Source organism: Mus pahari, chromosome 3, assembly GCF_900095145.1.
Source record: "Mus pahari chromosome 3, PAHARI_EIJ_v1.1, whole genome shotgun sequence".
Taxonomy (NCBI): Eukaryota; Metazoa; Chordata; class Mammalia; order Rodentia; family Muridae; genus Mus; species Mus pahari.
The window spans coordinates 133,193,221-133,221,002 of record NC_034592.1 but is presented as its reverse complement, the minus strand read 5'-3'; the positions used below and the strand labels follow the sequence as shown (position 1 = coordinate 133,221,002).

At 48.7% G+C, this 27,782-nt stretch overlaps 1 protein-coding gene across 5 annotated transcripts; it reads right to left on the bottom strand.

The window, feature by feature from the left end:
* Positions 1-730: 730 nt before the first annotated feature.
* Entpd6 (ectonucleoside triphosphate diphosphohydrolase 6) lies at positions 731-22,797 on the bottom strand. 5 transcript variants are annotated; one of them, XM_021192997.1, is made up of 14 exons: positions 22,646-22,797; positions 18,545-18,868; positions 16,170-16,246; positions 13,213-13,356; positions 11,915-11,990; positions 10,909-10,944; positions 9,711-9,799; positions 8,700-8,779; positions 8,156-8,220; positions 6,777-6,878; positions 5,305-5,442; positions 3,446-3,502; positions 2,005-2,117; positions 731-1,788 (listed from the first exon to the last, which is right to left on the bottom strand). In XM_021192997.1, exons 2-14 carry the CDS (start codon positions 18,834-18,836, stop codon positions 1,690-1,692), a joined length of 1,368 nt encoding a protein of 455 aa, XP_021048656.1. In that variant the 5' UTR covers positions 18,837-18,868; positions 22,646-22,797; the 3' UTR covers positions 731-1,689. The 5 variants fall into 5 exon arrangements, with proteins under 5 accessions (XP_021048656.1, XP_029392617.1, XP_029392618.1 ...); XM_029536757.1 differs by having other exon boundaries at positions 18,545-18,865; XM_029536758.1 differs by having other exon boundaries at positions 732-1,853.
* Positions 22,798-27,782: the final 4,985 nt, after the last annotated feature.

The window sequence follows — 27,782 nt, the reverse complement described above, 5'->3', positions numbered from 1 at the left end:
GGTCCCTACTGCTTTGGAATTGGGGTCCCACTGCCCACCCCCCACCTCCCCCCCAAAGACTGTTAGGTCTTATACAGGCTTCCTGCTACCCACTACCTGCCCCGAGACTCAGACTCCACTGTGCAGGGATCTAGCTTCTTTACGGACATGTGACCATCATGACGTTGTGAGCACTCCAGGCGAGATCCTCTAGGAGTTACTCCAGTAGCAGGGGACAGGTGTCAGAGAAGTGAGATGAGGAAACTGGCTCCTTGGAGCCTTCCCTGCCCCTTTTGCCTGGAGAACTCTGCTCCTCTGCACTGGCCAGTCCAAGTGGAATTCTTAGTGTAGGAGGGGGAGGTAGGGAGTGTTTTTCAGGGCCAAACCTTGTGAACCCACCGCAGGCTTGGGGGATGTGAGCATCTGGGATATCAGGGGGCCCACTGTCTTTTCCCTGGTATGTGACCCCTTTGGAACTATGCCAGAATCAAACCAAACCATTGTTGAGCACAGAGTGACCTAGAGATGATGTACCCAGAGCTGCCCCAAGCCAAACTGTCAGCTATGTTTCAGGAGAGGGAGGAGCTCCATAGAGAGGTGGGACAGGGAGCCCCTAACCCCCAAACAGTCCAGGCCTCCAGGTGGCCTGCCGTGGCTGCTGCTATCACTGCTGCTGGGTTTCTGCTACCACCCGTTGACCCACTAGGGCAGGTTTTAAATGCTGGGCGCTCACTAATGAGGCAAAAGAGAGAAACCCTTGTAAACCTTTATTTTGAGTTGAACAGTGGTGGCTCAGCTTATTCTATGAACTGTACATTCACTGAGGGGACCATGGGGAAGCCAGCTGCAGCCGAGTGAGGAGGGTGGGGTAAGGAGTAGTATGTTTCAGGGCTGAGCTTTCTAATCTGCCCCACTGGTCTGCAAGTGGCTCATAGCAGGAATACATTCACTGGGACATAGTTGTGTCCAGAAGAGGGGCTCAGTTTTAATGTCAAGCACTCGCAGCTCACAAGGTAGTACTTGAGCAACGGCCCTGAACATTCTCATAGTTCTGCTCACACCCACATGCTCTGCAAAGGTGGCACGCTGGGTCTGGAAAGAGGCACTGGGCCATCTTCTTCCTACTCAGTGTCCCCACGTGAATTGATGCTATACCATTCAAAGGTGGGGCAGCAAATCTCCAGGTAACTTCACATGTCTATCCTGAGGAAGAGATGGCCACATTCAAGATGTTGCAACCTCAAGGTTGCACTGTGTCTGGGCCAGGTTACTTCAACTCCCGCAACTCTGGGAAGGCAGAGAGGCCTGGCTCATGAGGGAACAGGGGCTGGGGACAAAACAAGACTCATGTCACAGAAACACATAAAAGCAGCCACAATCCTGCACATGGACGGGATAAGAACAGGGCTGCATCTCTACCTTAGTATGTGCCCTGGGCCCACCTGGCTCCCCGCCCACTTGGAGGTAAGTAAGGCAGGGAGATGGCCTCAGGTCAGGCAGCATTCCTACCCTGGCCCTGCCCCAGCTAGTGTGGTGTAGCATAGCTAGTACATGGGCCATGTCCCAGGCAAATCTGCAGATGATACTGCAGGTACAGAGGGTCTCAGCCAGATGCAGGCTCCTCAAGGATGGTGTCACTTCCAAGACAGAGGGGTCCATGGAGTTGGGAGCCTTGGAATTCTGGTTGAGGTGGGGACTAGGGCTCAGCTGCTACAAGGCAGGGACCTTCTGTCTCTTCAGGGAGTCGATGTAATGAAAAATAGCTCCCAGAGCCCAGCTGGTTTCAACATTGTCAATTTTCCGAGCCAGCTTGAAAAGACAAAGGAAAGGAGAAGATGAGGTCACAGGCCTGAGCTGCAGAGACCGGGTGGTGTCTGTGGAAGAAGGTAGTGGCTGAGGATAGACACAGCGTTGGGCTGTTAAAGCAGGGATAGGAACAGGAGATAAAAATTCAAACAGTAGGGTCAATGGTTCCTAGCACCCCGCCCCACAAGTGGAATGTAGCACCCAGCATGCAATACTTACCTTCAGCACCTTGTCCCCTGGAAACCCAAACTCTTGGAGCAGTAGGCTGATGTAGGTGAGGTCCATGCAGGCAAAGGGGCTGCTCGGTGGCTGTGTCTCCAGAGTGCGGCACACTGGGAGAGATGCCGAAGCTCAGTCGTATTCTAGACAATCTCCAGTTGGGATGGAGCAGCAACCCTGGCCCCAACTGCTGTGGGCGTCGCTCTCCACTTCTTTTTTATTATCATTTGTTTCTTTGAGTGTTTCTCTGCATAGCCCTGGCTTTCCTGGAACTCATTCTGTACACCACACTGGTCTTAAACTCAGAGATCCACCTGCCTCTGCCTCTGCCTCCTAAGTGCTAGGATTAAAGGTGTGTGCCACCACTGCCCAGTGGTCTTCACTTCTGATTTACTGTCAAACTACAGTGGAACCATCCTATTGGCAGACCAAGAGGCCAGTCTCAACCTCAACTAGGCCTGGATGCCAGGGCCAAGAGAGTCTTGAATGTCTTACCTTGGGGTAACAGTGGAACCCCATCTCCTGGCTATAGCTCTGTATCTGAGACCCCCAAAACTTTCTAGGTGTCAACATACCTAGAATCAAGCTTTACAATAATGACATTAAAGCTATCCTTTAATTCCAAGCCTATCCTTGTGTATGCCCTTGGGTGGGCACAGAGGGCAGAGGAGAACATCTGGTCTCCTGCTATAGTACTCTCTTCTTTATTCCCTTGCAACAAGGTCTCTCATTTGAACCTGGAGCTCAGCAGTTGGCCAACAAGCCTCAGCAGCCCTTCTGTCTTCTCTGTCTTCTCCCCCTCAGCCTGGGCTTTGCAAGCTCAGGCAACCACACCCAGATTTTTATGTGGGTTCCAGGTATCTGAGTTCAGATTCTCATGTTCATGCGGCAAACACTCTCAAACCATTTCTATAGTCACCAGAATCTATTCTTGATTGAGGGGCAAATCCACCTAGACTCCCTAAGTCTGGGAAAAGCCAAGATGTGACGGGAAAGCATGAAAACACCATGCTATTGGTCTCGAAGGATGGGGGAGAGAGGAGAAGAAAACTTCCTACGGAGAAAACCGCAAAGCTTCTGCGCTCTCAACTGCAAACTGGGAGCAGCAATCAGCAGGGCTGAATATGGACGTGGCACTCAGTCTTGGGTGCCAGGGTGATGTGACCCAGAACGGGTGCAGAAAGGGCATGACGGTAAGGAGAACGAGGACAGGCACGGGACTGTTGCCTTTCACATCTGGGGATAACTTCCACCTGAAGGTAGCATCCTAGATTTAGGCCTTAGCTGAGCCTAGTACACTCTGCATCCTTCCCTTACACACCTCCAGCACTGTCTACTGGAAAGAATAAGGTACCAAGCCCAGCAATTCTGGGCCTTGTGCCCATCACAAGCACATGGGGTTTCTGTTCCTACAACCCCTGACAGTTACAGTACCACTCACCGTACTTGGCTGCTATCTCAAAGTCTCCAACTACAAGGCTGCCTCCTTTCTCTGCATCTGTTGGATAAGATAGACACCCATTCAGCAGGAACATGCTGGAACCATGTGATGTCACTGATGTCCCAGGCTGGCACTTGCAGACCCCATACCAGGAGGTCCATAGCACACATAAACATGCAGATGTGGGTCTTTCTTATAGGTCCTCACTGCTGACTTCGGAGAGCTGCCCACACTCACTGCTCCTGTGTCTCCTTTTAAAAGTCCCAAGGAATCAAATCTTTAGCCTCACATATGCTGGGCAAGTGCTCTGCCACAGAGCTACCACAGTATCAGAAGAGGTGCAGCTTAAGGTGAGCAGATAGCTCTACCAGCACCATATGGGGTAGGGGGCTAACCTTATCCCCAACTCTGCAATGTCCCCCAAGGAGCTTCACCAGTATCTCTGGGCCCCAGGAAAAAGCAAGTGCCTGAAACTAGCAACAGTGGAAGCACAGAGTAGTGCATCAGGAAGCGAGTGAACTTCTCTGGACTCTGGAGGCACTGCCTCTCTCCTCAGGGATGCACTGACAGCATGTGACTGTAGGGTTATCTTCCTTCCTCAGAGCTGCCACTTATGTAGCAGAACTTATTCATAGGAAAGCTAAGGCAAGGGCCTCACAGAGCTGGCTCCAAAGAAGGAGGCCCCCCACCCCCACCCCTACCCAGAAGGCTGCAAAGCAAGTTGAAGTGGGGAACCCTGCACTGAAATGCCCACAGCTTTGATGTGTTCAAGAGCACACAAGTGAGTGTCCTCCACTCTAGCTCTGGAGACAGAAAAGAGGCTGTGGGAATCTCTTGCTTTCAGGAAGCACAACTTAGCATGCTGGATACCCCAGCCAATGCATCCGCATTGTCTTGACTTATTTCTTTAAGGAAACTGTTTTGGGGGCTGGGCAGGTGTCTTAGCAGTTAAGAGCACTGGCTGTTCTTCCAGAGGTCCAGGATTTGACTCTATCATCTACACGGTAGCTCACAATCATCTGCATCTCCAGTTCTAGGGAATCTAATGCTATCTACCTTCTGGCCTCCATGGGCCAGGCACATATGTAGTGCATACAAATATGATCAGACAACACACAGAGAGAGAGAGAGAGAGAGAGAGAGAGAGAGAGAGAGAGAGAGAGAGAGATAGAGAGAGAGAGGAAAACATTGAGCACACAAGCAAACTGTGGAGATAGAGCTGGGGAGATAGCGTTCAGAGATTTAGAATGCTTGTTGCTCTTGTAGAGGATTTGGCTCCCAGTACAACCATCTTCATCTCCAGGTCCAGAAGATCCAATACCCCTTTCTGGCCTCCACAGGCCAGCAATGAATGCAGTGCACATACACACTTGCAGGCAAAACATTCATATAAATCCATTCACATAGATTAGGTATAGGTATATAATCTAAATAATATTTTTAAAAAAAAAAACTGTTTTTTAACCCACCAAGGTACCTTTGTACCCTTTTCACAGACTGGGTATTGACAGCCTCAACAAACCCCACTGGCTTGCTGTCTACCCTGCCCTGGCTCTTTAGACCAAGGTGAGCCCCTCATTGCAGGTCTAACCCCTTCCTCAGAAAGAGAGCATGTGGTTACCCATCCCAAGTGGCTCCTGAGCTGAGGCTGCAGGGCAGGGCCGGGCAGTACCCACGGTGAGTGAAGAAGCAGCAACCCTACCTTCTGGCTGCTCAAAGGAACCAGCTTACCTATGAAAAGGGCTTACTCCTTCCTGCCTCTCTATCACACTGCTCCCTAAGCCCACTCACTTCACACATACCAACAAAGCCACTACTGGCTAGCACTGGCCCTCTGCCCAGATTGGCCTGGCCCTTACCTATAAGGCCAAAGCTGGCTGCAAGGTCATAGTAGTAGGAAAACGCATAGAAGTCCACGTGCTGTGCCTCTTCGGTCTTGTGTACTTTATTTCGGAGGACTTCTGATACTCTGCTGGCACACAGCTCATAGAGGCCCACTGTAAAAGACAAGAGAGAGCACACAGCTAACGTCAGCAAGCCCAGGGCATACGGGCCACACAGCATACTCTCCAGGCACTCTCCAGTCTGCAGGCATGGAGCAGGCCTTACCAAGAGGTATGTTGCCTGGCCCTGTGTGGCCCTCCACATTTAGGGCATACGCGTTTTTCACTTCATACTTGTCAACCCAGCACCTTGCATGGACCTTCAACTTAGCCACACAACCTGCAACCTCCCTACCTCACAAACCAGGAAGTAGCCATGGGCCATCTGCCAGGCTATGTACCTGGATGGCAGAAAGCCCAGAAGTTGATAGACTCTGAAGATCATTCAACTTCCATGGTCATCCACTGGGCACTTTAATGACGCTGTCTCAGACTGGCTTTAACTAGTCTCCCTCTCCTTCCCTCCAGAGGCCTCCGAGGAGGCTTTCAGCTCCCAGGCTCCACTTCCTCTCTCTGAGCTTGGTCAGATCAGCCACACTACCTCCATATCCACTGACGACCCAGCTGCTGCACTCTAACCTTGACCAGAACACGGTTAGATACGGGCAGCTGGATCCCATCTCTTCACACCCTGGCTCAAATGCTATGCACGGGCCTTCCCGTCTACCACTGCCCTCACCCATTCCAGGCCATTTTGGCTTCAAGGCTCTTACTTCCTCATCTAATTCCTCCTATCAGAAAGCAGATACTGTGGCGGCAAGACCTGGCCTTCCCCCTGTTCCTTTTCCAGAAAGCAGCCGCCAACACAGACAAGGCTGTGCCTTCCCCAGGGCAACCCTTTCTGAGGAACGGGTTAGACCTGCAAAACTGACAGCTGAACCAGGCTGACCACACAACAACCAGAGGCAGGTATGCCACACGTGTTGTGTCTAGCCTGGGGACAACATGCCAGTATTTCTCCTTGAAGAAAGTCAAAAGACCCAGAGTAACAGACCAGGATGAAGGCCAGTGACGGGGTGGTGGGGGCTGTGCACCCGGGCTGTTGGCAGAAGCAGCCTTCATTTCTCTGCACAGAACTGGCCAGGGCTGAGCTTCTGGGCCACAAGCCCAATTGTGGCGCTTTGTCTCAGGTCCCATGGCAGCCAGTTCCTCCCCTGCTGGAGCTCTGTTCAGAAACTGGGCTCTCTGGACAGAGGTGTTGGTGAGAGACAAGGAGACTGTGTGGAGACCCTGCAGACCCCAGCTCCCCATAAAAGCTTTCACAATCTTGCCACAGCTCTTGGTTGCCTGCACTCAGGTACAGCCTTGTCTGTGTTGGGGCCTGGAAAAGGAACAGGGGGAAGCCGACTACCATGGACCCTCATGAGCCTGACAGCAATGCCACCTACCCGCCGTCTGTCCTGAAATTCTATAGGTGACCTCCGCATGTTCCCACTCTCCTCTGAACCGGGGAGACAGACAGGGGCTGACCAGTTCCTTGTCATTCTCAGCTGAAATAGAGATGACCATGAAGGTAAGAAGAAAACAGTGCCATGACCGTTAAAAGCAGCTTAAAAGACTGGGTAGGGGTGCAACAGAGAATGCGACAGGCGTTCTACAGGATGCTGGGGGGCAATGAGCCCCATCTCCCAGGACAGTCCAGGTCAGCTGGAGAAAAGCCCTGCTCTGTCACAGGCAGCCCATCTCGCTTGCCCAGGAACATGACTGTGACCCAGTGAAATGAAGCCTCTCGTGTTCTCTGGCCATCTAAGGTTCCAGACACGGGGCCAAGGGCCATTTCATCAGTTATCACGATGACCCTAGTTGGAGGAGACTAATGCAACCCAACTTTACAGACTGAGGCTGTGGTAGGAGGGCAAGGGCAGGTGCCACCAGGTGTTACCATGCTGCAGAGTGAATCTGTGCGCCATAGCATGAACTGGGCCCAGAAGCTATGTTCTGAAAGCTTGTTCCCAGCCTTTAGCACTGTTGAGCTGGGGTGAAACCCTTAGTAGGTGGGCCCCAGGAGAAGTCAGGTCACCAGGGCATTTCCCTGAAGGACTTCTGGGGTCTCTTTCATCCTTTGCTTCCTGCCGCCAGCAGGTGAACAGCATGCCTGGCCACATGCTCCCTTCATGATGCCCTGATTGACCACAACCCAAAGGTAACATAAGTAAGTGACCATGAACTTAAACCTCCAGAACCATAAGTCAAACAAACTCTTCTTCCTCGGTGTCATTCACCTCAGCTACTGTTAAGTGACAGAAAGCTGACAGATGAGGTGATTCCAAACTCAGGTGACATGGTTCAGAAGTTATTTCCCTAGTATCTCTCCTTTTTTTAACCAAAAAATTTCCCTTTATTTGTATTTTATGTACATAGGTGCTTTGCCTACATATATGTGGGTGTGCCACACATGTGCATCACCTGCAGGGGCTAGAAGAGGGTTCAGATTCCTTGAGGCTAGAGTCACAGACAGTTGTGAACTCCCATGTGGGTGCTGGGAATAGAACCTGGGTCCTCTAGAAGAGTAGCCAGAGCTCTGAACCACTGTGTCATCTTTCTTGCAAGCCCCTAGTGTCTTTCAGGAATGATAACGTAGAGGAATGTTCAAAGGGTCATCCATAGCCTATCTTACCTTAGATCTGGACATATTCTACCTAAGCTGACTGGGTGGCCAATGGCTGATATGCTGCTGTGTAGTGCAGGAGGAAGGGGAGGAGGAGGAGGAGGAGGAGGAGGAGGGGCACTGAGGAGGGAGAGAGCCTAGAGCAAATGTTCTACTCACCGGGTTTCCCCTCCACACCGCCCAAGATAGCCAGTCGTGCCGACATCAGTCCCAGCCCCAGGTAGCTGTGGAGACAAATCTTGGTGAGGCTGGGCCACACACACACCTGCCTGGGCTCAATGTGAGTAAGGTTTTCCTGCATTTTCTATGAGCCCCATGGCCGAAACATTAATTGAACCGAGAGCCTGTATTGAGCTCTAATGGAATCTGTACACACGGCAGCAAGGCAGGCAGATTCCATCCATTTTTTTTTTTTTAATGAGGTGCAAGAAGAACGACTCCAAGTACCTTGTGGCTAGCTGGCAGCCCACTCCTCACCTCTTACGTCTTTTCCAAGCCTCCCCCAAAGTAGAACAGAACAGGACAAGCACCAAAGAAGAATGGTTTTTCAGTGAATTTTAAAATGAAGTACATAGGAGAAACAGGGGAGGCAGGACAAGAAGGGCCCAGGAGGTCTCTTAGCACGCCCACAATCTGGCATCTACACGGGAAAGGATCCTGCCATGACGCATCAGTGGGTGGTACCAGGAGTGAGCAAACCCACCTGTAGGAATACAGTCTGTAAGTCCTGTTAAACATCTGCAGCGCTGTCAGGTGGCCGGGCGGGGAGGCCTGCAGGGTACCCTGGGGAGGAACATGAAGCTACTGTTGCCCCCTGCTTTCCAGAACACCAGGCCCTCCTCCCTGACTCACAGAACAGGGACACAAGGAGTTACCCACTACATTTCTGACTATGAAACAATGAGGAGCAAGGAGTGAAAAACCAAATCCATCCGGGGTGAGTGGTTACTCTTAAGCCTTTTTTTTTTCTTTCTTGTATTTCTTTCCATATTAGGGACCAGACCAGGGCTTTGAAGTTCTAAGAACTTGACCAGTAAACAAAGCAACATCATCATCATCATCATCTTCATCATCATTTTGAGACAAGGTCCTGTTAACTTGTCTAGGTGAGCTTTGCCCTCCTAATCCTCCAACCTCAGTCTCCCCAGGACTGGGATTACAGATGTGCAGCACAGGACCACCTTGCCTCTTCTGACACATACAGTCCAATCCGGGTGGATAAGCATCTGTCTCCAACAGTGAACAGGATCACAGCTTCAGTTTCTAGTTGTATAAATATATTTACACAGTGTATAACACACTGAAAACAAAACGTGGCCAAAAAGAGAAGTACTTGAAATAGTGGGCATGAAATGCCAGTTGCTTTTTTTTTTTTTTTTAAAACCTCATTTAGAATGTTTATCTTGAAGGTCGACCCCCCTCCCGCCTATGAGCCATACTGTCCATTCTTACTCCTGGAACTCTGTGGAGGATGGGAGGTATCTAGTCTCTAGCACAACGCTAGTCATCATTTGATTTCACCTCAATGAAGAGCAGGTTTCTATTTTGGATTTTAGTGGGTAGAGTTAAAAATCTAAGTCATTATCTGTGAGAGAACTCAGAGGGGCAGAGCACCTTCCAGTGGCCAAGGGCCTTCTCTGAGGGGCCTCCTCTGGGTGACTGCAGCTCCCTTGACTGTGATGCACACACCTGGTAAGCAGGCAGGACTGGTTACCTCGACACGTGGGAGGAAGGTGATCTGAGTGGATCCTCCGCCCAAATCCAGCATGCCCACACTGCTGCTTCCCGGGGTCTTCAGACTGCCTAGATCACAGTGAGAATAGGCAGAGATAGTGCTGTCATGTTAGGTAGGCTATGAGGACTCCAGGAAGATCAAAGAGAGGTCAGAAGCCCTGCCGTGTAGGGGGAAATGGCAGAGAGGCTGCTGCAACTCCTTAGACAATGGCAAGTTAAAGGTGCCCAAGAGCCGCGGCTCTGCATGCTGTGGCTGTGGTGTGAAGGCCAGGATCACACCGACCGCGGAGAGAAACACGGACACTGCTCTACTGACGAGGCTGGCTCCCCTTCCCAGAAACACTCACTGCTATTCTGACACCGGTCCTCCTGGCGAGGCATCCTCTGGCTAGCCCCACCCCAGACGCAGTATTCCCAAAGCATCTCGAGTAGAGAGCCCTAGCCTACCCGCCAGGATCTTCATGCCCTCATCTTGGTGAGACCTGCCAGGGAAACCCTTTCTTCCTTCTGTACACAGACACACTGCCCTTCTCCAGCACAGGGGCCGCACTGAGAACAGTCTGCAAATGTCTCCTCACACCTGCTTCCACAGGCAGGTGCTCCTGCCAGAGCTCATTAGCAAGCACATCACAGCCAATATTTTAAGGCCTGACTAGGTTTTTGTTTTTTTTTTAATCTTTNTTTAAAAAAAAAAAAAAGAAAGACTTATTTGTTTTATGTATTTAAGTACTCTATCTGCATGTACACCTAATGACTGAGTGCCAGAAGAAAGCATCAGATCCCATTACAGATGGTTGTGAGCTACTGTGTGGTTGAGTTCATGGAATTCAGGACCTCTGGAAGAGCAGACAGTGCTCCTAACCACCGAGCCATCTCTCTAGGCCTATGACCAGGTTTTATTCACTGCTTCTCTTGACTACAGGTCAAAGCTCCAGTGGATGTTGGGCCGGGATTGTGCTGACTGAAGAGCAAGGGTAGCAAGGAGCTCTGAACACAGGCACACATGGGCTGACTCTGCCTGACCTGTCTGGCCATGCCGCCACCCCAGTCTGCCTCCAGGTCAACAACACTGAACCTGGGTGTTATGGTAATGGGGCCTCTGCACTTCAGACAGCCTGGCAGGCACTCCTTTCCTAGGATGGTGAGCCATTAGCCTTTCCCATCTGGTAGACACACACCTGTCAGGAAGTTGACAGTGATCCATGCCGACACACCTGTAAGAGAATGGCACAACTATTTTAATTCCTTAAAAAAGAAAAAAAAAAGAGTTTGAAATGTATTTTCTGTGTGAGGGTGTTTTACCTGCATGTATGTCTGTGGACTTCGTGTGTGCCTGATACCCATGAAGGCCAGAAGAGGGGTTAAAGCCCCTGGAACTAGAGTTATGGATGGTTATAAGCCACCAGGTGGAAGGTGGGAACTGAACTTGTGTCTTCTGAAAGGGTAGCAAGTACCCTTAACAGCTAAGCCATCTCTCCAGACCCCATTTAAATTCTTGGCACATGGGGCTGCTACCTATTTCCAGATTTCAGGGGCATGGTGGGCATTGCTTGCCATTCCCAGCCAAGAACCCAGGGTCTTCGGGCACACACTAAACCCTTAGAACACATTACCAAATGCCATGTCTCCTCCAGGATTTTGTCACCAGCTTCCACTTTTAAAAGAGGCAGAAAAAGAATCCAATGTTCCAGCTGCCCTCCAGACAAGCTCACTCTTTTTTTTTTTTTTTTTTTTGAGACAGGGTTTCTCTGTAGAGCCCTGGCTGTCCTGGAACTCACTCTGTAGACCAGACTGGCCTTGAACTCAGAAATCCACCTGCCTCTGATTCCCGAGTGCTGGAATTAAAGGTGTGCACCACCATGCCCAGCACAACTAGTGTTCTTTAAATGCTCTTAAAACCCAAAACATGATATTTTCAAAGGCTTCACCTGTACCAGGCTTGGTGCTGGGCAAGAAAAGAGCTTGCGTCTAACAACAAAACTGTTGTGCACAATAAAGCTGTGCAGAAGACCATGACCTGGCCTGGCGACAGTGCCTTCAGGCCTGGAGTTGGTGCAGCAGCAGCAGCAGCAGCAGCAGCAGCAGCAGCAGCAGCAGCAGCAGCAGCAGCACCGGCAGCGGCGGCGGCGGCGCAGTTGTCTGGCTGGGGCATGCACTGATGACATGCCCGTTTGTCAACTCTACCTTCATCGGTGCCGTTCATGATGGAAACACAGTCATCCCCAACAAGGAAGGGTGACGCCTTGAACACCTCCTTCACCTAAATACAAAGAGAGACACTTCTTAGCCCAGCATGGAGCTACAGCTCTACGAACTTCATTTGTGCTCCCAGAGCTCGGAAGACATGAGACCTGGAGTTTGAGGTCAGCTGGGGCTCCACAGGGAGTGTCTCACCCTCCAACCGAGCCAGGGCAGGGAGGATGTGTTCAATCTTCAGAATTGAGATCGGAGGGTCCCAAGGAGGTGTTCAGCTGGCTGTGACAGAACACTGGAAGGTTCTGCAGTGTTCTGTGAGGCAAAGCTGACACTGTTTCAAGCTTCTGCAATCTCTATAGAGGTGTCCTTGGCTGCTATCACTAGGATAGATAGCTAAGAAACATGCCACTCCAGGTACTCCATCTTTAACTGCTGGGGATAGCAGAGTTCTGAGAGAAAAGATAGCCTGGAGAGGGTTGGCATGCACCAAGCCCCGTGAGTCCCCAAACACTGCCTGGCTTTGAGTTGGGACATGAAGGGCAAAAAGCCCTATGAGGCGGAGCTTAAGCCTGGGGACTGCATATATATAGGTAAGAACATGGGTACCAGAGCCTGGCAGAGGGAGGAGCGGGTGTGTGCAACTGGGTATGTTTCTTTACTTTCTAAAGAGTCCCAGGACATGAGACTAGTGCGCCTGTTTCCCTTGAAGCCTAAGAAGGTGTACTGTGCCACCATCCTGCATACAAACAGTATAAGAAGAATCTAGAGGTTGAGGGAGACTGTATCTTCCCAAACTTGGTAGACGGGAAGAGAATTAGCATTATATTCTGGGGATAAGGATATAGCCCTAGTATAAAGTGCAAAGTTGCTGTCTGGGAACACTAGGTCCCCCAAGAAGCACTAGAACTGGGGAAGAGGCTGCGGGTCTCTTGGGTAGTCACAACTGAACTCAGGCTAAGACACCAGCCGAGCTCACACACCTCGGGGGGAGGGTACCCTAAAACAAAGTCATTTTCTTACATGTCAGAAAGAAGATTCCTAAAGTGATATTGTGAAAATTCCGATGGTTTTCCCTTCTATGCCCTGCCTGCTTGACACTATGGAAGGTCGGTGGCCATTCTGTTCCGAGACAGTGTCTTACTCTGCAGCTCATAACGGCCTCTGGCTTAAGATCTTGCTCTGCCCCCTAGGTGCGGGGTGAAAAGATGTACACCATCACGCCCAGCATGGTAGGTGCTTTTAGTGACCCTTCGCCACTTTCCAGTTGGGGGGACGGCTAAGCTTACCTTTTGCAGCAACTTCTGAGCCTTTTCTCCCGGCAGCAGGCGCAAACCAGCTGTGGCCTTGAGAACCAGAGGGGTAGCCTTCCAGAAATCATAAGGAATGTGTTGTTTAGCAACATTCAGAAGCTCCTGGATCCCCTGAGCACTCTGTGGATGTTGTGAAAGCAAATCAGGGCTGTTATACACACTACCCAGGTACCACCACGCTTTAAAATGTATATTTAAATATATTATCTAACTTAAGAATTAAATTTGGGGGATGTGTGTGCGAGCACATGCACATATTCACATGTAGAGATCAGAGGACAACCCCAGGTGTCAGTGCTCACCTTCCACCTGTGCAGGCAGGGTCCCTCTTGTTTCTGCTATGGCATGAATTATATAAGCTACGTGACTCACCACATTGGGCTTTTCTTTTCTTTTTTTAAAGATTTATTTATTTACTATATGTAAGTACACTGTAGCTGTCCTCAGACACTCCAGAAGAGGGCATCAGATCTCATTACGGATGGTTGTGAGCCACCATGTGGTTGCTGGGATTTGATCTCAGGACCTTCGGAAGAGCAGTCAGTGCTCTTAACCATTGAGCCAACTCTCCAGCCCCACACTGGGCTTTTCATGTGGGTTCTGGGACTCGAACTCAGGTCAGCAGGCATGTGAAGCCAGCGCTTCTTCCTGCATATCCATCTTCTGACCCCTTTCTCTAATTTTCAAAAACAGCAGAAGCATTGCATCAAGCAGCACTGGCCAGTTGTGAGAACACAAGGGGGTCAGAACATGGAGGACAGCCCTTGGCATAGAACATGACATGTGAAAAGAGGTCAAGAGCCATGGGCTGACCCTCCTTTTAAATAACTTCCATGCTTTCCGATCAAGATTTATACTCTGGTTTGTCACCACCTGTGCTGGTTAGTTTTGTGTCAACTTGACACAAGCTAGAGTTACCTGAAAGAAGTGGAGTTCAATTAAGAAAATGCCTCCATAAGATTCAGCTGTAGGGCGTTTTCTTAACTAGTGATTGATGGGGGAGGGCCTAGCCAACTGGGTGGTGGTGCCATCCCTGGTCTGGTGGTCCTGGGTTCTATAAGAAAGTAGGCTGAGTAAGCCACGAGGAACAAGTCAAGTCAATAAACAGCAGCCCACCACGGCCTCTGCATCAGGTCTGCCTCTAGGCTCCTACCTTACTCAGTCCCTTGTGCTGGCTTCCTTCACTGACAGACTTGCAATGGGGAAGTGCAAACTCCATAACCTCTTTCCTCCCCAACTTGCTTTTTGGTCATGGTGTTCATCAAAGCAACAGAGATCCTAACTAAGACGCCAACCCTCACCAGGTGACCTCACAGGGTTGGGACCACTTCCCTGAATGTCATGGAGAAACTAGCAAATTTCGCAGAACTGAGTCCCATGAATAACCTCATTAGGGTGCCATCACCTGCCAGAAAGCTCAAAGGGTGGTTCCGATGTAAACATGGTTAAGTAGTAAAGCCTGCCCAAAGGGAAAACTCACTTTCTTTTTATCTAGAATTCCAACTCTACAAATCCACCCAAACGTTTCTGTATATGCAAAATAAAAAGAGGAGAAGTCTCAAATATTTGTCCAAGGACACACAAAGTGGGTCTTGAAGACTCCATGAGAAAGCAGGGCACATTCTGGAAGCAGCCAGGACACTCATCTCACTGTGTGTGTCACTTATCTACAAGTTGGAGTTTTAATTCCCCTAGTTAATTAATCTAAGCATGACATTCAGTTCGGTTTTACTGAATCACTAATTCATCGGTTGTATAGCCAAGCTTTGTACTACTCTGAAACCATGATGCAGCTGTGGACAGGAATAACCATATCTCATGCTCTGAGGAATGCTGGACCTGGGCTAAGGATGTGGCTCACACATGAGAAGCCCTGGGTTTCATAAGCAGCATTTAAAAGAAGAAAAAGATAAAGGAATGACAGGGAGGTCAGAACTCTCTGAAATGCTAGTTTCTGATTTCAAAGAAAGCCAGGTGTCTTCAGCTCCCCTACGCCAGCACCTGAAAGCATTAAGGACATCAGAAGTCTAAATGCTACACACTTACAAAAATCCTTATTTCACTTGAATGAAATTTGCTTTATACTTATTTATTCTATTACATTTATTTGGTTTGTGGCTTTCGTGAATTACATGTACTTTGTATTTATTATTTCTGTGGGGTGGGTACTGGATATGAAGCCCAGGGGATCAGGCGTGCTAGGCAAGCACTTTACCACTGAGTTTCTCTGATAGCCCTAGCATAGCAGTTTTAAAATTAATATTTTTAGTAAATGTTCCTTCAGTCAGAGGAACTGCAATGAAATATTAAAATTACAAATGCACTATGGGAGTTGTAGTTCAGTATCAGAGCACTGGCCTAGCCTTGGAAAGCCCTGGGCTCTATCCCTAGCTCCCTGTATCACAGAATAGTATGCAAAACTTATATAAAAATTATAAATATTTTAAAGTCCAAATACAGTCTTCTTTTTATTCATTTATTGCTTGTTTGAGTGTATTGCCTGCACACGTGTCTGTGTACCACGTGTGTGCCATGCCCACAGAGGCCAGAGGCACTAGATTCCCTGGGACTGGAGTTACAGGTGGTAATAAGCTGTTATGTAGGTGCTGGAACTTGAACCTGAGTCCTCTGGAAGAACCATCAGTGCTCTTAACCACTGAACCATCTCTCCAGCTCCACCAATAATGCTTCTGCACATCTGTGGATGTGAGCTTCTGAATTGCATAAGGATTAGGGGAGGGCCTCATGACATACACCACACTGGTGGGTGAGACCTGTGCCTCTCTATCCTCAGGGGAGCACCATACCCCAGGCAGTAAGGAAGATATTTTTCTCTCAGAGGATAGCCAACTGATCCAGTTCAGAAGGGGCTGGCTAGTTAGTAAGTCTGCTAGGGACACTAGAAGGGTAAACAGACATAAGAAGATGGTTACCTTTTCAACATCATCAGCATAAGCTGAAAGCCCAGGCTTCAGTGCTTTGAAGGTTTCATGGGTCAAGGTGGGAGTTTCTAAAGAGAAAACATTTTTAAAAGATGGAATTATGAATATATACAAAGAGTTATGAGGATATACAACAGAGACTAGCTGATGTTAAGAGCAGAGGCCCGACCACGATGACCAATTACGAGGGATTATTTTTGTTTAAATTCTGCAATTTAGTTTAGCTGAGTAAAGCCTATACCAGAGCTCTCCTTTATTAAATATGTATGTGTGCGCACATGCGTGTGCATGTGTGTCTGTGTGTATAAAGGCAGGCTGGAGTGAGTGTCTTTGCCTAGCAATCTAGAGGCCCTGGAATTGATTCCAGCACTGCACAGAGCAGACAGTTCACACCCTAACTTTATTGAGGACACCTTACTTAAATTTTAAGATAACTCTTGCTGATTTAATAAATGGTCTTAAACTGTAACATAAACATGATGCCCACAATTACACTATGATATCCTTATATGGGCCTTGGACAAGCTTCTGAAGGTTTGTTTTCCTGCTTAAGAAGTTGAGAGTTAGATGTTCGGAGGAGTGGGCTGCACTGCAGCAAGGAGAGTATCCTGAGGCATCCTGTGGCTGAAGACGCTAGTTCAAAATATGAATACGTAGGCCGGGCGTGGTGGCACATGCCTTTAATCCCAGCACTGGGGAGGCAGAGGCAGGTGGATTTCTGAGTTCGAGGCCAGCCTGGTCTACAGAGTGAGTTCCAGGATAGCCAGGGCTACAGAGAGAAACCCTGTCTCGAAAAACCAAAAAAACCAAAACAAACAAAATATGAATACGTAAATATGAGGACTGAGGAAGGAAAAACAGGACCAGAAAAGCAGGAACAAAACTTTTCAAAATGACTGTTCTCCCTAAAGACAAACACTGGATTATTGTTACTACCACTTTAAACTTAGATTACTTTTAAAAATTTGGTGCTAGAAACTGAGTCAGGGCCTCAGACATGCTAGGAAAGTGTTCTACCACCTAGCGATCCCTCCCAACCACCCCTGTTACATTTGGTTTCAAAACCAACTTTGGAGGTGAGTAAATAGACTTGGTGTTTAAATGTTTAGCTACTAAGTATAAACGTTATCAATGTACAAATGGGACAAATTTACAGAAGGACAGAGCATCATTTATGTTTTTCAGTCAGCAAAACTTTATTAAATTGCTACTATTGTTGTTTTTCAGGCAGGGTCTCTCCTGGAACTCACCATGCACACCAGGCTGACCGTGGACTCAGAGAGATCTGCTGGCTCTGTCTGTACTGGAATTAAAGGCATGCGCCATCACATCCACCTTAACTGTTTAAATTTAACACCTTGAATGGATGCAGACTTTTAAAATCTAAGTGATCCTTAGTAAAGTTTGTTTGTTTGTTTGTTTGTTTTTAAAGCAAAGATCTGGCCCAAACACATAAAGATATATAAAAATTCAATCGGAAGCAAGTAAAACAGGCTACTGTAGTTCTGGGAAGAGTCGCCAGGGATCTCATGCTGACAAAACACTTAATTCCAGGATGGTATCTGGCTACTAGGGACCAGGATATGGGCCAGGACAAAGCAGAGGGACAGAAAGCTGACTGATTGAAAGTCAGATGCACAAAGAGGGCAGATTTTAGGGCAACAGACAAGGGAGCTAAGTAAAGACCCAGGCAGCCAAGAGATGCTGGAGACAAACACCACCTTCTGCCTGATGTCCCCACTCCTGGGAAGCAAAGCTGGTAGGACCTGAAGTCCAGAGCCCTCAGTGCCAGGCAGGACCTACAGCAGCAGATCTGCAAGTCTCAGTCCCAGGTTTCTGCTACTGTTCTGACTTGCCTGGGATCCTGGCTTCCCTGAGCCTGACTCTGGAGTTGTTTCCCGCCTTGAGATCACCCAGTATCAACACGACATAGCCCAAATTTCAGGTTCAGCTACAAGGCCTGCTGTGGACACAGGGAGGGGACAGGCTACTAAATGCCCTCTAGGGTCTTATCTCCTCATCAATGGTAGTCACTGCTCACTAGTGTAAGAAGAACCTTGGGCTCCTGGGGACTCTAGGGGCACGGGCTTTGTAGCCACTGAGTAAGTATCTCTTAGTAACTGCACTTTTTTTTTTCAAGTGGTCTGGAACTCACAGCCAGGGCCTGACACGTGCTTTTCCCACTGAGCTTTGCCCCAGTGCTGTAATAATTTCACGTTAGCAGGCTTCTACATTACTCTGGAGCAGGGGCTCAGGCCACACACTGTCTTCTGAAGTAAGGAATTCTCAAGAGCCTTGCCCTGAGAGTGGGGAAGGCAGATCCTGTGTCTGTGCCCGCAACTCAAGGCTCGGAGTTAGAAAGATACCTCCAGGTGGCCGGGCGAACTGGAAGACGTGGATGCGGGTGCCGGTGCTCCCAGCATCAAACATGATCCCATAGAAGACCTCATGACCCCGTGCAGCCGAGCCTGGGGAGCTGAAGGCCTGCTGGGTCCACCGTGCCCCCGAGGCAGCCCCAGCAATGGTGAAGAAGGCCTGGGCAGCAGAGGCCCGGTGCCACTTGATATAGGCAACATAGATGAACAGGCCCACGCACAGTCCGAGGGGATATGCCACCTTCGTCATCCGCAGGGTCCCATGGTTTGGTATTTTTCTCATTTCTCAGACTGCTGGGAACTATGTAGCCACTGCTGGTTGGAGGGAGAAGAATTACATAAGTCACATTAGGCTGTAGCCTACAGTGTACGTCAGAAGTTCCTAGGTCCGGGAACAAAGTATGCAACCCCATACTGGCCTGCACCCCTGTGCCCCGGGAGACAGAGGCTTTTCCTGATTTTCTTGATGATTCTGGAAGGGGTGGTCCAGGACTGAGGGTTAGGAACACTGGGTAACTTCCAAACAAAACACACTGGGACATGCTGCTGCCTGTATCAAGAGAACCCAGTGTCCACAGACCATCCCAGGGGACAGATCCACGGGACCCACCCATTCGTCACATCTTTACTCACACTTCTATTCTGAGACTGTACCTTCAGGATTCACTTTCTTGGGAGGTTAAAACTGGCCACGTGAACAATGACAGTGAACCTAAGACAGGTATCAAACACTGGGCTTATATTTTCTGCATGTTTAATGGAAACTGTTTCTCATCTGTAAGAAACATTCCTGTCCAGGGGTACCTGATGTCTGTTCTTTCAAAGCTTATAAAACTCTAGCCAGGTAGCAAAACGAATTAAAACGATGCTGATCAGTTTTGGTCCAACATACTCTAAACAAAATCATTCACTCATTTTTAAAATATAATTTTTAATGTTTTCAGAAAGGGTTATTGAGACAGGTTTTTGCTATGTCGTCAAGGCTAGCCTCAAATCTCCATCTTCCTGCCTCTGCCTTTTCAGTGATGGGAGTCTAGATGAGTACCATCATCCCTAGATACTCAATCTCTGTTTTCAGTAGCTCCTGGTCTCTAAGAGACGAGAAGTGAGGGCCCTGCATCTCAAGGCTTCTCCTGTCCTCAAGGGATGTCTGCTGGTCCTTTCACGACTCACGCTCTTCAGTTACTGAAACGCAGTGGCTAATCCTGGGAGAGCAGGAGGCTTGGTGGTATGGGCTACACGTAGGACTTGTGTCCACCTGGCAGCAGTGCGGGAGTAGGTCAGGCTAATTCCTCCAAGGGTCTCCTCTGCAAGGCGGGTGGGTGGCTGTTCATGAAGGACCATCGCATAACTTGCAATGCAACCTGGAAATTCAATGTGCTCAAGGAGAGCCACAAAGAACAGAAGCTCTACCGGCGTTGTAGACGGGCAGAGGACACATCACGTGAGAACCGGGGACAATGATGGGCAGAAAGACCCTGTGGCTGCCCTGAGTGAGGAGAGAACAGTAGTTCTAGGCCAGGAACCTCATCCTGAGCTGGTCTGGGTGAAACAGAAGTGGGGTGACACTGTACACAGAGCAGGCCTTCCTTGGTCCCATCTCTGGTCACACTCAAACACTCTCAGGCAAGCAGTCCAGGTTATACGAATGCTGCCTCTGAGCCCCAGGCCCAGGGAAGAGGCCCAAACTGGAGCCAGAAAGTAAGACAAAACTTTCTCCTGTTGCTGCCACGCATAGGGCTCAGAACGGTTCTCTTGGCAGATGCCAAGGAGTAAGCCTCCCTTGCCAGGCCCCAGCTCCTGCCATACTTTGGACCTCACTTGGTTCCTCTGCACTTAAGAGTTACCCACTGCTCTCATGAGCTCATCTCATCCATCAGCTGCTGTGGGTGGCCTGGTACTTGCACCTCATACCATACCTTTGATCCTTGCCCAAGCATTCCAAGAGCACGGTGCTTCCTTTTGCCCTGAAAACTCAGCTCCTACCCATCCCCGGCCCTTTGCACACATACTATTGTCCATTTCCAGAATGTTCAGCCATCAACTGGGCCAATTTTGTTCAATTCTGATCCTATCCCAAAACTTCTGCTAAAATCCTACTACCACTGCTTTCCCCAGCCTGAACATCTTCATTATATGCTCTGAGCACCCTACACCAACCTGTAAATACAAGACTCTTCTTTAGACAACCTGACAACACTTATCAATTTGCAGACCTACAACCACTGCATTTACAAATCAGCAAGCTCTAGACGATATGAGCAATCCAAACAGAACACAATATCCAGGGACTACAGGACCAGAACCAGACAAACTGGTCCACAGGATATCCATGTTTCAGAGGCTCAACTCCAAACATCAACTTAATTCTGTCAGATTGAAGTGTCTGTCCACAGCTGAGGAGCATGCACGAAGGACTACTTCTCTCTAACTATGCCTAATACCCAGTGGTGGTACACTGATCAGACTCCCAAAAAGCTCACTGAGAACAACCCAGCCTTAGTTTGCACTTTGCAGAACGGAGTTCGCAGAAGGAGTAGCTTGAACTAAAGCCCAATGGAGAATGAGCAGGAAGTGGAAGGGAACAGGAAGCAGCACACAGAGGCAAACAGAGGTGACTTGGGGAGCTCCACCTCCTGTCAGGTAGATACTGGAGTCAGAGAACGTTGTTAGACGGCCGGCGAGGAGGGGAGGCTAGATCTCAGAAATAGGCTCCATCTGCTTCAAACTGGCAGCTGCCAGATTTTTCCAGGTTTGCATTAAAAGACGGGAACCAAGCCATGATTGCAAATGACTGCTGCACATGCTAAATATGTGTCCAAAAATAAAGCACATTAACAAAGCATCACGTATTTCTCCTGGTAGTTGTAGAAAGAAAAAAAAAAAAAAAAAAAAAAAAAAAGGATGACTAGCCTGGTGAAGACTACTTCCTCCGGATTCTTTTGCAGGGTCCCATGTCGGCGTGGACCAGTAGGTTCTACCAGACCTAAGTACACAGAGAGCTCTGTAACTCTCAGGTTCTATCCAGGAGTCTCCAGGAGGGACTCGGATACACACCATCTTAGCCTACACTTCTCCCAGGGCAGAAGAATGGGGGGAACCCCAATAGTTAGACTTACCTTTATGCTTGCTGCATTATTCTCAAGGACTAATCACCTTAAAACGCTGGTAACAGGAATGGGGGAAACCTCCCCTCCACACTAGCTTTTCAGCCCCCTTCATGGCTCTGCAGCACCCCAGGAGAGATCCTGTAACCACATTCCTCTGCCTCTCCCTAGGGAATCTCCTCCCTCGGTGTCTGAGGCTTTCCTCTTCTGGCTATGAGCATCCGCTACACTCCCTGCCATGTAGGATGTGTAACCTCACCACACAGGATCGGCAAAGACATAAAAGGGCCAGGTATTTTCAGGTGACTGATTCTTTTGGATCGACTCTCAGGGTGAAGGGCTGATAAGAAGGTGAAGGGCAATGTAGTCTCAAAACCAATTACTTCAAGATGCTTTTAAAAGAAAAATGTGTTCTTGCTGATTCCCTGTCCTACATTCTGGGTGTCTACATCAGGACCTTTCTCTCTTCTTTAGCCTGAAGCACCTGTGGCCACACACCAACTCAGACAGAACCACCCTGACTGACCCCTGATGTCACCACCGTTCCCACCTTCCACACCATCAGAACACAGGGTTTCCCCCGGTTTCCTGAGTCTCCCAGCTGGACCGTCCAATGCAGAAGAGGAGGCGCCTGGGCCTGGTTCTGCTGGGGGCGGGTCAGCACAGGCCAGCCGAATGAATGGACGCGGCAGGGCAGTGGGCTACACTCGGGCAGAGACCCCTGCTGCTTGGCCTACAGCATAGCTCACGAGTCCCACGGTGTGTTGTAGACATGCGAGGGCTACGCAGCCGGGTCGGAAAATACAGCCAGTTGAATGGACCGAGAGCGCAAGTGACCCTGAGGCCTCCCTCCGGAACTGTCTCCGAGCCCAGGGAGGTATCAGGCATTGGAACTGCACCAAGGGGAATCCCGTCCCTCGCGCGCGTGGGGAGACCAACCGTAGTCAGTCATCCGGGCCAAGCACATTTCGCTGGCCCCGCTTACCCTGCACGGCTCCCTCGGCCCCTCGGGAGAGGTAGTGGAGTAGCCGGAGGCAGACGGCGACCACACACCGCGCGCCCAGATCTCCAGCGCCTGTCGCGTCCACAGAGCCTTAACGCGTGGAAGCAAACCCCAGCAGACGCCGAGAGGCTGTCTCCGCCTACCTGCACTTTGCGTCACCGGGTGGGCGGGACGGCATTGATGCGCGTGCGCCCTGGCGTTTGCCAGCCACGCAGGCGTAATAGCCATGTGCTGGTCCGAAGTGGTTTGGTTGGGTGATTTTCTTTCTGCCAGTAAGCGGCTCTTGGAGCTCCTGCTTATCTTGGATCCTTCTAACAAGTCCTGAGGTGTGGGAGGAACGTCTTGACTAGTGCAGGAGTTACTTCAATCCCATCCGACCTTGTCCTTCTGTAGGCTTTCCTCATGGATCCCTCCACACCCGAGTAGCTTCCTCTTTTACTTTCAAGGGAATTCGTGATAGGATATACATTCACAATAGAGAACGCGGTGCTATCAAGCATCCTTTATCCTTGGCCATATTTTCTGATGTCTTCCTAGAAGCCACAAGTTTGTCAGCCCCTAACTGCAGCGAGACTCCAAATGTATGTCCCTAATTCATCTGTGTGAATGTCTCCCAAGTTGGTTGCCTTGACTCCGCTGAACCAGGACTCCTCTTCTTCCTGCCCACGTGATGGCATCTAAACATTGTGGTGCAGGGCACTGGCTTTGTTCCTGGAGGACGTCCCTGACTGTCGTCTGGGAAAACCTAAAAGCAAGAATTTCTAATGACAAGACGGGGTACTCAGGGAGTGAGTGGGTGGATGCTAACCACAGAGTGCGGGGGATACTGGTGAAAGTAGGGTTGGCAATCGCTAGTAGTCCCGCGAAACCATTGTAAATGGCCACGTGAGCAGCTCATTGGACCTCGCCTTGTCTTACTAATAAAATCACCAAGATCTGGTTACAACGGAAGTCTATATGGTCTCTTGTTTGGTGGATCTTAAAAGCTCTCCCCTCCCCCCTTCCCTGGCTGTTTTATTGTACAGAGCACTACAGCATCCTGAGGACTATCTTGCTACTCACTATGGATGTGCTGTGGGAGAGAGTCTTAGTACTGGAATTGGCTATGATAAACTATATGCTCTTTTAAAGCAAAATACGATACGACTCAGTTTTCTCTTTTATTGTACGAATTAACACTCTTACAAAGAAGGGGTGAAAGCATGGGTTCCCCACATCTTCAAGGGCAGAGTCCTTCCAAACGCCGGGTTCTTCGCTAACTTGTAGTAGAAAAACTGCACCTCACAGTTTCGACTTAATTTTCTAGTGTATTGAAGTTTGTTCATGGGACCTGTAAGGACCCTGCTTCTGTCTTCCACCTTCACATCTTTTACCATCTTCTCCATTTTCACCATACTTCTCTCAAATTCTCTAGAATTTGTCTTAGTTTTTGCATGTTGTCATACTCACTACTTGGAAAGCTATTCTCTCAGGCATTTCCTTTTGTAGATCTTTTCTCATTTTTAAAATGACATAATGCCACCTTCTCAGACTGTTTCATTTATAGTGGACCTCTCCAAGCTATTCTTTGTGTACTTCCTTCACAGTATAAGTCACACCCAACATTATTTGTTGACATGTTTAGTAGTTCATTCTCTGTTTTACTACTGAAGTGTAAGCTTCCCAAGAGCAAACGATGTCATCTGTCCTGAGCAATAGAGCTTGCCCAGCACCTGGTATTTACACGTAAGGAGCCTACAACCTGACCCTGCCTATGATATAGACATTGTAGTGATAGTACAGAGTTCCCATCACGACTGCCATTTCTTTGCTGTTCTCTTCAGTGCTTGTGACTGCCAGCACAATCTGGATATCAAAAGAGATAAAGGCTAACTTTCCCAGAAGCAACTGCAGCCAAGTTCTCTATTGTCTTGGAACAATCTTCGGCAACATCTTGAGACACTAGGGCGCTTGAGATAGGGCTCTTACTGAAACAGTATCTTCTCCGGTGCTTTAAGTTCAGAACATCATGAGTCCTCTTAATAAACTAATAAAATCCGTAGTGGTCTGCTTTTCAAATTCTGAGGTACAAGTAAGTGACAGGTACTGTTGAGACATCTTCTATCCTAGCAGCCTTTCTGGACTTTAATGGAAGAGGGGGATGGCTAGCCATGTGCCTAGGAGGCTGTGGTCCCTGGCTGCTTATCTACAGGATATAAATACATTTGATGTAGATAGTTGAGTCCTAACGTGCTGTGCATTTAGGCAGAGACAAGGTGGTAACCGGTGGATAGCACATATGCTTCATAGCAGCTCTTAACTAATTGTAGATAAATATCTCTGTCTGCCCTTCACAGAGGCACAGTTTTGAGTCCACAGCAGGATGAGTCTTTGTTGCCCATAGTAATGGCTTTTCCCCCAGCTTCCTTCCCTTCTTCCTTCATCATATTACAGGGTGAGCACCAGTCAAATAACTTCTTTATATGCTCTTTTCTCAAACAGCATGCAGGGGAACCCAAGTTAAGAAAGCATTCAAAATATTTATTGAAGGACTAAATGGATCATCAGGAAGTGTAGACGCCCGACTTGCCAGCAAGGAAGACGCCACAACAGGATTCTTCTGCACACATTTATTGGGAGAGTTTGATTGTGAAGGCAAAAGACCCGGAGCCTTGAAACTGGCGCTGGTAAAAAAGGCTTAGGAGTGGCGTGGCCATACCTGATTGGCGTTGCTTTCAGTCCCTCATTTGCATGCTCCGGGTTGAGCTGTGACTTGGCGTGAAAACCCTTTTGCACATGCGCACATCGGTTGTTCACCAGGACTTGCGGGCGGTGCCCAGCGGTAGCCAGCGCCATCTTGTGATGGCGTTATGTGGCTTCCCACCAGGAAGCTTTCCCCCTTTAGAAGGTAGATGCTTAGAAGCATCTGCTCCGAAGCTAGAGGAGATGACGCAGATAGAGATGTGCGCAGAGCAAGAATGTAGGCATATGTTCTGACAGTATGACTGGCCCTGCTTTGTGGACTAAGGAAGTGTTGGAGAAAGTAAATGAGTATGTAACCTATCTTAGCATACTCAGTGACTAAGAGTAGAGAGAGCCACTGTCTTGCATGCTGTCTGCTCGGCTGTGCTTGCACAGTTACACGTGCTATAAGTCTACTAAATGAAGCAGGAGCAGGGCCTGGTGGTACTGGCCTGTCATTTTAGGACACAGGATGCTGAAGCAGGTGGATAGAAAGTTCAGAGCTAGCATGGATAATTTCATGACAGCCTGTCTCTTAAACAGAAATGTCAAAGAAGGGCTGAGGATGTAGCTCAGTCATAGACATTTGCCTAGCACGAGGGAGACGCTGAGTATAATCCTTAGAACTTTGAAAGATCAAGAAAAACACACAGAAGAATCAGGGTGACATGGTTCTGCAAGGTCCTTGGTTTCAGATGCTCTCATCCTCCTGATTCACCCCACTCACCACATCTGGAACATCCAAGGTTTTTATCAGTCAGAGAAATGCCCAGTGAATGGAAGTTCTGGATAATGATCCTGGGAGTAGCCTTCAGCCAGTGCACATCCTGGCTCCCTCTTAAGCAGCACAACCTGTCTCTGGTACATCAACACTGGAACGCATGGAAAAAAAAAAGGCTTCCTGTCTTTCATGTCTTCCTTCCTTATCCCTCTATTGGTGTTTCCTGAGGTCACTGAGTGGGTGAGTGGGATCAGTGTGAGACACTTAGTGATTATAAGTCATTTAATATAATACCAAAAAAAAAATCTAGTTGCCTCTCTGGTTTCTTTTTTGTTAGAAATAAAATCTGATGTTTCATTTTTCAGTGATGCCTTGAGCCAGCTTAGGTGCAGCTACCAGAAGACACAAGACTCCTGCTAATGCCCGATAGTCTAGTTAGTCCCCTCCACCCAAACTCTGCTAAGCAACCTCCACCCACACTCACCACACAAACTTGCAATTTAGAGAAGAAAATTACTAATAGCCAAGCTTGCTTGCAGGGTCATGCATCTGATGATAAGCTTTAAAATAAACAGGAGGTGAAACATAGAGATAAAGCCATGTATGGGTGTTGAGAAAAGACAAATTTAAGGGATTAGAGGGGAAGATAAGACCTAGATGAAGCCTAAGATTGCATCCTCTTAGTTGTTCAAAACCAGGAGGAAGGTGTAGCAGGTGTGTAGTGACAGGGCCACCTCTATGTAAATGCCAGCCAATCAGGAACTGTTGTTTAGAAGGGATGCATTCTTGGGACCAATGGGGCGCAGGTGGAGGGTATTAAAGGAGCTTGCTGCCGTGTTCAGATGAGCTTGCTGTTCTTTTTTCTCTCCTGCTCCCTAGTCTGTGTCGTTGACTACACACCATCTCACCTTCAACCCCCATCTCACCTTCAACCCCCAAGGGCAGGTAGGGTTGGGCAGCAAGTAGTCCTGGGCTCAGGCAGCAGGAAGGGTCATGGTTTAGGACATATAAAGATTGCTCTTTGCCCCAGTAAGCATGCCTATGATTCTAGGCTGACACAGGTCTTTGCAAGGTCATAAAGTAATGTATCTCAACTTCATTACCCTGAGTTTCCAGTATTAGGAAGTGCTCATTGTTTCTCACATTTATTCTTTATCATTATATAGTCTTATTATGAAAAGATCATCATTTCTTATAGATATAAATATTGCATTCTTTTATTTGTCTGGGCATGTAAGCACATATGCCACGGCACATGCAGAAGTCAGGGGATAACTTTGTGTAGTCAGTTCTCACTATGCGTGGTCTGGGGATCGAACTCAGCTCGTCAGACTCAGCCTTTACCTGCTGAGCTGTGTCCCCAGCCCACCTCTGTGATTCCTTCCTCAAAGTATAGCTTTTCCAACCACATATATTCTTCCTAACTCCTCCAAAACCTCAGGCCTACTTTGTTCATGGTGAGCCTTGCATATCAAAGTCAGGTAAAAGAAACAAGTGCTTAACCCTTGCTCTCATGAAGGTGGCTATTCTTAGCTGTCACTCTAGCCCTTCTGTGGGTTCTGTGGGCTTCCTGAAGCATGGTCCTCTAGAGAGCACCCTGCAGTGCAGTGACAACCTGGCTGGTCCTCCAGAGGCCACCCTGCAGTGCAGTGACAACCTGGCTGAGACAACAAGTAC

What these genes read in the sequence shown, in the direction of transcription:
- Entpd6 (XM_021192997.1), bottom strand. Translation starts at nt 18,836, where the DNA reads ATGAGAAAAATACCAAACCATGGGACCCTGCGGATGACGAAGGTGGCA. An exon ending in TACAGACTGTATTCCTACAG is followed by an intron (nt 8,221 to 8,699) that starts GTGGGTTTGCTC and finishes TTGTCTCCACAG; the next exon opens with CTACCTGGGGCTGGGACTGA. An exon ending in CGGTGTGGAGGGGAAACCCG is followed by an intron (nt 6,879 to 8,155) that starts GTGAGTAGAACA and finishes TCTCTATTTCAG; the next exon opens with CTGAGAATGACAAGGAACTG.